The following is a 13000-nucleotide window of genomic DNA, read 5'->3' as shown; positions in this document are numbered from 1 at the left end:
AACTGGCATTTAAACCCAGTTTAGTCTGACCTTATAATCCAAACTCATAATCACTCTCCAGTACTACCTCTCTGTCTATAATAAATCTATATATATAACAAGTAATTACAAATATCCACAAAGTCTTCAAAGTAAAGATTGTCTTAGCATGATAGTTACTAACATTTAAATGGGGATAATAATAATACTTGCTTTGTAACATTTTTACAAGGATTAAGTTCATTAATGTTATGTATTTAAAATAGTGCCTGGCAACATAGCAAGCACTTGGTAAATGTTGGATATCATTATTCTCCTTAATGAAGTATTCAGCCTGTACATGAGAATTTGTTGGCACAACATCTAGATAAACTCTCTATAGCTATGATTTAAACCTAGTCTTAAATACAAATTTAAAAGTTGATACCAAACTTCTTATACTTTCCAATATCCATAACACAAATTTGCATATAAAAAGAGAAATTGGCTTTATAAGATCATTCATAGTTATCTCATCATTTAAAGTGTTTGATATGTATAGGCATTATATTCATTGCCCTAAATTGTTACTACATATCAGAATGACCTTAAGAATATGAGAATATTCTTAAGTAATTAAATTTCATGTTTTAATTAGAAAGAAGCGGTTACAGGAATGGAGAGCTCTTAAGAAAAAACAAAAATTTGGAGAATTAAGAGAAATTTCTGGAAATCAGTATGTAAATGAAGTCACAAATGCAGAAAAAGATGTGTGGGTTATAATTCATCTATACAGATCAAGGTAATTACCATAGTATTTCAAAATGTTAATATACTACTATTTTAAAAAACATATGTTTGGTTTAAAGTTTTACAAAGTATATAATAGTACTTAAGAAAAAGAAACTGTGTATTACATATACATACATCCATAGAGTTTTTGATAGTCATTGGCTTCAGGAATTTAATTAGGTATTTTAAGATCTTTTCATTTCTAATATAAGGAAGTTGTCACACTTTTTAGAAAGATAAGCATTCTTTTGTAGTAGTTAAAAACTTTTTATTGTAGAAAATCTCAAAAATACAGAGAAGTAGAAAGAATGAGAAAATGAACACTCTAAATATCAACCAGATAGATTCAACAAGTAACATTTTGCTGTATTTATATAATTGTTTCTGTGTATGTGTATATTTGCATTTGTAGAACCATTTCAAAGTAAACTGAATATGGCATGATAATTTATTCCTGTGTACTTCAGTGTGCACCTTCAAAACATAAAGGTGTTGGAAAGAAAAAAAATTCTATCTCCTCTACCCATTTTAAGTTTATTGGCTTGGCCCTGCAAATTAGACTGACAAAAGACAGGTTATCAAGAGAAAAACAAACAGAAGTCTATTAACAAATGCATTACACATACACGTGAGAGAGCTCAGTGATAAGTAATTTAAAGGAGTGGTTAGAACTTGGGCTTATATAGCATCTTAACAAAAGGACAGCAAATTTGTAGTGAAGTAACAAGACAACAGAAAGGGTCTTTGAGATTCTAGGAGTAACAAACTGTGGAATGGTAAATACATGGGTGAAATGAATGAAAATTAAATGTTATTTTAGCAAGGTTTGTTATATAGATTCCTCTGGTGCCTCACTGGGATAGTAAGAATCTAGAGCTTTATCCAGTGATTAACAGTGTCCTGCCCTTCCTGGTTGAGAGAGGAGGGAGGATGTTACTGTGTGGAGAAGATTTTTCTTGTGTCTGTTTCTTCTCAGTTGCCTTTAGCTCAAAATAATCCTTATGCCAGAGTGGCATATTTCAGTGTGGCATGCTATGAATCCCTTCAAGAGCATTCTTCTACATAACCACAATACCATTTTCTCACCTAACAAAATTAACATTAATTCCTAATAACATCTAATACCGCATCCTTACTCAGATTTTCCCAATTGACTTAAAAATATCTTTTATAAATACATATGTTTTTGGACAAGGAGCCAATCAAGAATTATGCAGCACATTTAGATATATCATCTCTTTTAAGTCTCTTCTAATAGAACAATTCCCCTGCACCTTTGCACCCCTGTACTCCCCCATTCCTCCAAGACAGTTAATTTAAAAATGCCTGGTTGTACTAAGTATAACCCACTGTCCCTAGGCCTCAGCAGTCTTGCCTAGTAGTTGGGGAAAGTAGACTTTTCCCCAACTCTGTTTCTCTCATTCAAACAGTCCTTCTAGCTTTAGGTCCCTACCCTTCTGCCTCAGGGCTATAACCATTCCAGGGACAGAGGCCATGACAGCAACCTCATTGTCCTTATCTCAATCTCTGAATAATAAATTTTTTTCTCTTTAGGTCCTTGGGGAAATTATGACAGAGCAAGTTATGCAAATTATAACCCTGTATATAGCCCTGTGTAGCCTGTATAGGGCTATAATTTGCAGTTCCTGAGTCAAATTTTGATAGGACAACATGCCCCATAAAAGAAAACGCCCCATAAAAGTTATTTCATTATAACTCAAAGTCTTGGTAGATTAATTTTTAAATACCTTTAAACTCTTAAAAAGAATGTGTTGGCCGGGCGCGGTGCCTCAAGCCTGTAATCCCAGCACTTTGGGAGGCCAAGGTGGGTGGATCACGAGGTCAAGAGATCGAGACCATCCTGGTCGACATGGTGAAACCCCGTCTCTACTATAAATACAAAAAATTAGCTGGGCATGGTGGTGCGTGCCTGTAATCCCAGGTACTCAGGAGGCTGAGGCAGGAGAATTGCCTGAACCCAGGAGGCGGAGGTTGCAGTGAGCCGAGATCGCGCCATTGCACTCCAGCCTGGGTAACAAGAGCGAAACTCCGTCTCAAAAAAAGAAAAAAAAAAAAGAATGTGTTGACCTAAAAGGAAGAGACTGGGCACCAAATATAATTTAAAGAGTTTACTTGAGCCAAAGTGAGGATAGCTGCCCAGAAGGCTAAACCTAAGTAACCTTGGATATAACCTCCCTTTAGCCTTTGTTATGAGCAGGTCTGTGAAGACATAAAAGGAGGACAGGGAGTGGACTGATAGAAAGTTTTTTGTCAGGAATTCTCGTTGGCTTAAGGAAATAACCTTAATTAGTGATTGGCTATACACTGTTAATCGATAAAAGTTACAACGTCTGATGTATTATTGGGTTAATTTATAGCTACTTGGAAGCAATAGCAAGCAGTTTCAAGAGATGAATACATAGGTCAAGGAGGGTGTAAGTTGTGATTCTCTCTCTCTATTTTTTTTGAGACAGGGTCTCACTGTGTCTCCCATGCTGGAGTGCAGTGACGATCATAGCTCACTGCAGCTTTGAATGCATGGGCTGCAGCAATGATCCTCTTGTTTCAGTCCTCCAAGTAGCTTGAACTACAGGTTTGCATACCACATTCGGCTAAGTTTTTAAAATTTTTTGTAGAAATAGGGTCTTGCTCTGTTGCCCAGACCAGTCTTGAACTCCTGGCCTCAAGCAATCCTCCTGCCTCAGCCTCCCAAATTATTGAGATTACAGGTGTGAACCACTGTGCCTAGCCTGCTGTCTCATTTTAATGACTCTGTGGGTGTAAACATTTAAAGGGACTTGCATTCTTTAGATAAAAGTTATTTCCTCAAATCACACTTCCATATTACATCTACTATTTATTTAGTTAACCAGTTTGTAAATGCTCCTTATAAGTCTCACAAATAAGGATGAGAAACACTGACATTTACAAAACTGGGATTTGTTTGTGGTAAATATTATATACCGAAGTGGTTCACTGAATGTTTTTTCTGACCCTTTGTGGTTTACAGAGTAGATATTTCTTCTAAGTAAAATTATCTCCTTTAATGGTTATTTTTTCCAGATAAATTACTAGATTTTAGAAATCTTAAAAAATCATAAAGAGGTTGAATGTGTTTTAGTCTGCTTCAAATTATCATATGCTTTGATAGACTCAAAAAGAAGGATGTGGTTTCATAATATTTTAAGTATTTGTGACCTTCTTAGAAGGTTTTTTTGGGCTACTCTAAAGTAGTTATTTATTAGTTTTCTGGACATTAAGAAAATATATTCCTGTGTTTGTATAAAACATACATTTTAAAAATTAATCTGTAATAATCCGAATTTATAAAATACAACAGAAAATAATTGTGTTACAAATATTCTTTAGAAAACTAGTTTTTAACAATGGATTTACTGGCTGGGCATGGTGGCTCATGCCTGTAATCCCAGGACTTTGGGAGGCCAAGGCAGGCGGATCACCTGAGGTCAGGAGTTTGAGACCAGCCTGGCCAACATGGCAAAACTGTGTTTCTACTAAAAGTACAAAAAAATTAGATGGGCATGGTAGTGTTTCCCTATAATCCCAGCTACTTGGGACACTGAGAAAGAGAATCATTTGAACCCAAGAGACAGAGGTTGCAGTGAGCCAAGATCATGTCACTGCACTCCAGCCTGGGCAAGAGAGGGACTCGGTCTCAATAAAAACAAAAACAAAAACAAAAAAACAAAAAACAATGGATTTACTTACAGCTTTTAATATTGCAAAGTTGAAGGATAACTGTCAATTTACATTTTGGTAACCACCCAGCAGGTTTTGGCCTGCCCTCCACATAGATCCAATTTATCAAGACAGGGGAATTACAACAAAGAGTTTAATTCACACAAAGTCAACTGAACAGGAAACCAGAGTTTTATTACTCAGATCAGCCTCCCCCAAAATTTAGGGGTTGGGGTTTTTTAAGGATAGTTTGCCAGACCATAGAATGGGTACTGCTGATTGGTTGGGAATACAATCACAGGGATGTGGAAAATGGTCCTTGATATAGTTTGGCTATGTCCCCACTCAAATCTCATCTTGAACTGTAGAGGGACCCGGTGGGAGGTAATTTAATCATGGGGGCAGTTACCCTTATTCTGTTCTTGTGATAATGAGTGATTTCTCATGAGATCTGATGGTTATAAGGGGCTTTTCCCCTTTTGCTCAGCATTTCTCCTTGCTGCTGCCATGTGAAGAGGAATGTGTTTGTGTTTGCTTCCCCTTCTACCCTGATTGTAAGTTTCCTGAGGCCTCCCTGGCCATACTGAACTGTGAGTCAGTTAAACCTCTTTCCTTTATAATTACCCAGTCCTGGGTATGTCTTTATTAGCAGCATGAGAATGGACTAATACAGTCCTCATGAGTGCTAAGTCTACTTCTGGGTGGGACCACAGGACTTCTTGGTCGGTCCAGGTAGAGGCATCAGTCATCAGAAATGCAAAAACCCCAAAAAAGATATATCAAAAAGGCCAATCTTAGGTTCTATAATAGTGATGTTATCTGCAGGAGTAATTGAGGAAGTTGCAAACCTTGTGACCTCCAAAATAATGGCTGGTAATTGTTTAAGTGTGTATCTTAGCAGAATTCAGGCTCCTCTCATCCTCCTAACCTAATCTTCCTTTAACTTTACAAACGTGGTTTGGTTTTGGGGAAAGGCTATTATCATTTAAATTATAAACTGAATTTCTCCCAAGGTTAGCTTAGCCCAAGCCCAGGAATGATTCAAGGCAGTTTAGAGGTTAAAGGGAAGATAGGGGTTGGTTAGATCAGATCTCTTTCACTATCATAATTCTCTCACTGTTAAAATTTTTTGCAATGGTGGTTTCATTTTTGGCTACTTTCTATCAATTTTATAAAAGGGTAGTGTTTTTTTTTTTTTTATTAGGCTCCTAAATTCTATAATTTCAATGGCTCTTTGCCATTAAATTGATAGGATTAGACCCACTTTTTATACAAATGAAGACTTAGCCTCCTTAAGGTGCCTTAGATGGATCTAACTCAACATGGGCCATTAAGCCTAATGACTTAGCTTGTAGTCAGTCTCGTTTCTGGTTTTATTTAATCTTATACCTGTACCCCAATTCTAATTTGGGGCTTTTATATTATTCCTATACCCAAGTACATATTTTGAAACTTGAATGCCATAAATAGGTTCTTAACTTGTTTTGTGATATTAGAGGTCTACCTCATATTTTACAGCTCTTCTCAGGTTAAAATTCTGTCCCTGAACTCCCCCCAAATTTGTTGCCCTACTGCTTGCTATCAGAATTATCTTTGGGCAACCCTTTCTCCCTGAGTCACAATCTGTTATGCACTATTCTCTTAGTTCTATACTTTTCATTGCCACCACCAATGCCTACCTGCCTTCTGCCATTCACACTACTGACCCACCCCACAAATATCTGTTGTACCACTGCCTGAGCTTTCATTATGATAAAATTTCTAAAGATAATGATAAAATTTCTCTAAATTAGATATTAGTGGACTCATTTCACCTTGAAGGAAGTCAAAACATTGTACCCTAAGGTATACTTTCTTGACATATTTTGAGATGAGTGTTGAGAGGACCAGCAAACCAAAATAACCCTGTAAAGCTGCCTTTTGGTGGGGAGATTTGCAACTGCAGAGAAAATCTGCATTCATGCAGTCAGGCCTTCTCTGAGGGCCTTCTCTAGTCTGATCTAGGACCAAAGTTAACTGAGAATCTGATGCCTTTAAAGATCTAAAAGAAACATTTACCATCTATTCTCTTTGAGGGCTGCTACATGTAAGGTTTCATCTACATAACAAGGCCACCTTTGCTAGCCGGGCCTTCTCTTCTCTGCCTCCCATAGCCTGTCTTGCCACTGTAACCTGATTTACCCCAATAACCTGTTTTTGGCCATTCCAGAGCCTCCATTCCTTCTGTAGCCTCTAGCCTCAAGATGGCATATGAGCTTCTGTACCCCAGTGGAGGGTTTCGGGGTACTTTGTGTTTCCTCTCTCCTGTGTATGTTAATAAGTTTGCGTGCCTTTTCTCCAATTAATCTGCCTTTTATTAGTCGATCTTTCAGTGAACCTTCCTTCGGAGGGCAAAGAAGTTTTCCCTTGGCCCCTGAAACCTGTTATACTTTTATAGAGATGGGGTTTTACCATGTTGGGCAGGCTGGTCTTTAATGCCTGACCTCAAACTATCTGTCCACCTTGGTCTCCCAAAATGCTGGGATTATAGGCATGAGCCACCACAGCCAGCCCAACTTGAATATGTTTATGTAAAATGGAGAAAGAGTCTTTGGAGAAGGAAAGATGAGAAAACAGGAAAAGAGGGAAACAGTAACCAACAAAGGTCCCATGGGAGAAGGAAGGAATGTGGAATAAAGTAGAGGTGAAGGGATTCACTTGATAGTTTAATAAACTGGGAGAAAAGGGACTAATTGAACAAGGAGTGTGGTGAGAATTAAGTGATAAAGCAGGAAGAACTGAGGTTGTGGTCACACTTCGAATCAATATTAAATTTCTGGTAAGGTACAGTTCTGGATAATGGGGCCGCCAGGATGTGGCATGGAGTGGGATTCCAAAGACTGTGGGAGAAGTTTGTTGAGGTCAAGAAAGACAGTTTTGGATGTGGCAAACTCATGGAAAGAAGCTCATGATGGCAATTAGGGTTAGGATCCTTTTGTTTCAACTCAGAACTGCCAATTATTTGCTAGAATTGTCCTGGTTTTTTTTTTTTTTCCTACAAACTGGGAATCTGCTTGAACTAAACTGACGCTCACTTGGATATAGTTTCCCTAAGTTAAGCATCAGCTTGCCATATTAGCTAGCTTCATTATCGGCTATAATGGTGCTTACAGTCAAAACCAGAGGACTCTACATACAGTTCATCATTGCTAAAGGTAACAATAGAGGATAATAACGTGCTTTTATATTAGAAACTATCTAAGATATATTTTTGCCATGGAGATATTTTACTTCTTTCATTAGACTGAGATGAGTAGTCTGTTTATTAAAGATTGTGTGTATTGTTCTCTTTTTAGCATCCCAATGTGTTTGTTGGTTAACCAGCATCTTAGTCTTCTAGCAAGAAAGTTTCCAGAAACTAAATTTGTTAAAGCCATCGTGAATAGCTGTATTCAACACTACCATGACAATTGTTTACCAACAATTTTTGTTTATAAAAATGGTCAGATAGAAGCCAAATTCATTGGAATTATAGAATGTGGAGGGATAAATCTCAAGCTGGAAGGTAATGTTACACATTTTGTTTATAAAAATAATAGGTGAAAACATCCACAAACTAACAAGTGTCCTGAAAGTTTACTTTCTAAGTATCAAGGTTTTTTCCTTGCGTCTAGTCTCTTTTTGTATGCTTCCAGATTAATTTTCCTCCAGTAATACTCTAGTAACACTCCCTTGCTTAAAATCCTTAACAGTCCTGTCTCAAGTAAGTTAAAATTTTAGAATCTTCTCCTTTAGAATCTCCACCCACTTCTCCAACTATATTTCTCAGAGCTTTCTAGTTTCTGTTCCTGTTAGGCTGGTTTTCAGCCACTATCCCCAAACATACGCTACTCATTTGTGCCATCATACTTTTATACACATTCTCTGCTTGTACCTAATGTAGTCTACCTTTCTCTATTCTCCATGTCCAAACTTTATTCCTTCATGAGTCTACTCAATTGTTATTTACTCTGTTATGTAATATTGGACCACTTCATAATCTTTTTCTTCTCTGCTGAATTTCTATAGCCTATATTCTCAATACATCTTATTTTTCACTTATTAGCATGATATCTAATTTCGTTGATTAATCAATTCCCTTTGAATTTTATCTTCCTAAAAAGTGCAGGGACCATGGCTCCTATTATTTTATTTTTGTTAGCACACAGCACAAGACTTTATATTTTTATCGTCTTTGTTTTTACTCCCTAAGGCTATTTCTTTGATCTATTCATTTTTTGGCACTGCTTTAACTCTATTTTACAAAACTAAAAATCTTTTTCTCTCACCATTGTGTTAGAGCCATCATGAATGGCTGTTTTTGGGTTTTGTTGGTTTTATGTTTTTTTGAGACAGAGTCTTGCTCTGTCACTCAGGCTGGAGTGCAGTGGTGTGATCTTGGCTCACTGCAATCTCTGCCTCCTGGGTTCAAGCAATTCTTCCTGTCTCAGCCTCCTGAGTAGCTGGGATTACAAGTGCCAGCCACCATATCCAGCTAATTTTTGTAATTTTTAGTAGACATGGGGTTTCACCATGTTGCCCAGGCTGGTCTTGAACTCCTGACTTCAGGTGGTCCACCTGCCTCAGCCTCCCGAAGTGCTGGGATTATGGGCATGAGCCACTGTGCCTGGCCAGCTGTTTTCAATTTGTATGCTTTTCATTCTGTCAATCCCTCAAAATTGCTTATGGCCTTACCAAGACCTCTGTTACTTAATAATTTCAGAATTTTCCCATTTTTCTTTTAGTCTCCTAAGGCCTCTCCTTGTTTCACCACCTTGTTTTTGTAGCTTGGACCTTTACTTTTTAATTTAAAAAGTTAACAATATAAGAGTACATAGAATAATAATAAAGCAAGCATTCATGAAATTATTATCTTAGTTTGGGATACTATAATAAAAATACTATAAACTGAGTGGCTTATGAACAAGAAAACTTATATTAATATCTAACAGTTCTAGAGGCTTGGAAGTCCCAGATCAAGGCCCCAGCAGATTTGGTGTTTTGTGAGGACCTGTTCTTCATAGATGGTGACCTCTTCATTGACCTCACATGGTGGAAGAGGCAAACAAGCTCCTTTTGGCCTCTCTTTTCACTTAGTTCATTGATGAATGCTCTGCTCTCATGGTTTAATCACTCCCAAAGTCTCTACCTCTTAATACTATCATCTTGGGGATTAGGATGTCAACATACGAGTTTTGAGGGGACACAAACATTCAAGACCATAGTAATTACCAAAAATAACAAATGTGAACATGTGTTTATGCTTGGTTCAGCTATTTTTTTGCTTATTTTTTGAGACAGCATATTACTCTGTCACCCAGGCTGGAGTACAGTGGCACAATTATAGCTCATTTAAAGCTTTGACTTCCCAGGCTCAAGTGATCCTCCCACTTTAGCCTCCTGAATACCTAGGACTACAGGTGCATCCCACTACACCCAGCTAATTTAAAAAAAAAAAAATTTTTTTGTAGTAGAGATGCATTGGCCATTCTGATTTCTTCTCCTAATTGTTTATATACTTTGTCCATTTTCTCATTTGTGTTTTTTCATTGATTTATAAGTGTGTGCATGTGTTGTTTCATTGATTTATAAGAGTGTGTATGTATGCATGAGTGTGTGTGTAAAGTTCTGGATACTATTTTTATAGTATTACTAATACATTCTCACCAGTTATGGCTTATCATTTCATTTTGATTGTCAGATAAAAGTTATGATTTGGCATAGTCAAAATTATTTATCTTTTTCTTTATTTTGTACTTTTTGTGCTTTCTTTTCAAAACCTTTCCATATTCCCAAGGTGAAAAAGATATTCTCCTATACTTTATTGTAAGAGTTTTAAAATTTTATTTTTGAGCTTAGGTCTTGAATAACATTGGGCTTTACTTTTACATATGATTTGATGTAAGGAATTGTATTAGTCCATTTTCGCTTTGCTAATAAATACATACCTGAGACAGGGTAATTTATAAAGAAAAGAGGTTTAATTAACTCGTAGTTCAGCAGGGCTGGGGAGGCTTCAGGAAACTTATAATCAAGGCAGAATGGGAAGCAAATATATTCTTCTTCACATGACAGCAGGAAGGAGAAGAATGAGAGCCAAGTGAAATGGGGGAAAAGCCCCTTATAAAACCATCAGATCTTGTGAGAACTCACTCACTATCAAGAGAACAGCCTGGAGGTAATGGCCCCAATGATTCAATTGCCTCCCACCTACAACACGTGCGGATTATGGGAACTACAGTTCAAGATGAGATTAAGGTGGGAAATAGCCAAACCATATCAGGAATGTATCTACTTTTTCTCTATAAGAAAATGCAATTGTTTCACCACCATTTATAAAATTTCACTTTATTCTTTTAAAAAATAAATTTTACTGAAAACAAAACCTAGAAATTTCTTTTTAAATTATGGTAAAATATACATAACATAAAATTTACGATTTTTAAGGATGAAGTTCAGTAGTGTTAGTATGTTCACATTGCTCTGCAACCAATCTCTAGAACAATTTTTATCTTGCAAAGAAACTCTATATCTATTAAACAACTCTCCATTCCCCTCTTTCCCTAATCCCTTGTAATCAACCTTCTACTTTCTGTCTCTATAAATTTGACTGCTTTAGGTACCTCATGTAAGTGGAATCTCAGAATATTTGTCTTTTTTGTGACAGACTTATTTCATTTTGTACACTGCCCTCAAGGTTCCTTCATGTTGTAGAATGCATCAGAATTTCCTTCCTTTTTAAGGCTAAATAATACCAACTTTTGTTTACACACTGACCTGTAGATGAACACTTGGGTTGATTCTATCTATTGGCTATTATGAATAACGCTGCTTTGAACATGATGTGGAAATATCTATCTGAGTCCCTGTTTTCATTTCTTCTGGGAATATACTCAGAAGTAAAATTTTTAGATCATATCTAATTCTATTTTAATTTTTTGAGGAACTGCCATACTGTTTTCCATAGTAGCTATACCGTTTTACGTTCCTACCGATGGTTTACAATGATTCCAATTGCTCTTTAACCTTGCTAACACTGGTTATCTTTATTAGTTTTTTTAATGATGGCCATCCTAAAGGGTATGAGGTGTTTTCTTCTCTGATTTTTATGTTTTCTGTATCATTTTTAACAGTTTGAAAACATTTGGATTTGTTTCTGAATTCTTCACAATACTCCACTGGTCTTCTCTATCCCTGCATCATTACAGCACTAATAAAGCTATTATTCCTATAGCTTTATAATAGTATAATTCTCTCTAGTGGGATAAATATTTTTCATAATTTCATGTAACTGTTAGAATTAGTCAAATATTGTGAAAAGTCCTGGTGAATATTTATTAGTCATATTTATAGATTATTGGAGAATGATATCCTATAACAGTGAGTGTTGCCACCCATGAATGAGATATATTTTGTCATTTATGTTGATCTTCTTTTATGTTTTTCAAATATACTTTGTAATTTTCCTCAAATATTTTGATCATCTATATATTACTTAGTAATAAATTTAACAAAATTATGAATTTGCAGGGATGGGGGAGTTTTGGTTATTAAATAAATTCCTTTTGGCTTTTGGCATCTACAGGCTTTCTTTTTTGGATGTATTTTGTTATTTCTCATTTTTCTTGAAATGCACCCATTAAGGTTTGCTTTTTTTACATATATATTTATTTATTGTACTTTAGGATCTGGGGTACATGTGCAGATCATGCAGGATTGTTGCACAGGTACATACATGGCAATGTGGTTTACTGCCTCCATCCTCCTTTCACCTATATCTGGCATTTCTTCCCATGTTATCCCTCCCCAACCTCCCTACCCGCGCTGTCCCTCCCCTAGTCCCCTCAACAGACTGAAGTGTGTGATACTCCCCTCTCTGTGTCCATGTGTTCTCATTGTTCAACACCTGCCTATGAGTGAGAACATGTGGTGTTTGATTTTCTGTTATGTGTCAGTTTGCTGAGAATGATGATTCCAGATTCATCTATGTCCCTACAAAGGACACTAACTCATCGTTTTTTATGGCTGCATAGTATTCCATGGTGTGTGCCACATTTTCCTTGTCCAGTCTATCATTGATGGACATTTGGCTTGGTTCCAGGTCTTTGCTGTTGTAAACAGTACTGCAATGAACATATGTGTGCATGTGTCTTTATAGTAGAACGATTTCTAATTCTTTGGATACATACCCAGTAATGGGATTGCTGGGTCAAATGGAATTTCTATTTCTAGGTCCTTGGGGAATTGTCACACTGTTTTCCACAATGATTGAACTAATTTTCACTCCCACCAACAGTGTAAAAGTGTTCCTATTTCTCCACATCCTCTCCAGCATCTGTCATCTCCAGATTTTTTAATGATTGCCATTCTAACTGGCGTAAGATGGTATCTCATTGTGGTTTTGATTTGCATTTATCTAATGACCAGGGATGATGAGCATTTTTTCATATGTTTGTTGGCCTCATATATGTCTTCTTTTGAAAAGTGTCTGTTCATGTCCTTCATTCACTTTTGAATGGGTTTGTTTGGTTTT

At 36.5% G+C, this 13000-nt stretch overlaps 1 protein-coding gene across 1 annotated transcript in view; it reads left to right on the top strand.

Moving 5' to 3' along the window:
• The window catches only part of PDCL2 (phosducin like 2), a 39546-nt gene that overhangs the window by 18418 nt on the left and 8128 nt on the right, over positions 1-13000 (top strand). The window contains exons 4-5 of the mRNA XM_003933612.4: positions 617-760; positions 7785-7993. Coding sequence (XP_003933661.1) covers positions 617-760; positions 7785-7993 — 353 coding nt within the window. The remainder of the gene's footprint in view (positions 1-616; positions 761-7784; positions 7994-13000) is intronic.

The sequence above is a fragment of the Saimiri boliviensis genome, chromosome 3 (genome assembly GCF_048565385.1).
Source record: "Saimiri boliviensis isolate mSaiBol1 chromosome 3, mSaiBol1.pri, whole genome shotgun sequence".
Taxonomy (NCBI): Eukaryota; Metazoa; Chordata; class Mammalia; order Primates; family Cebidae; genus Saimiri; species Saimiri boliviensis.
This window is presented reverse-complemented; position numbering and strand designations above follow the sequence as displayed.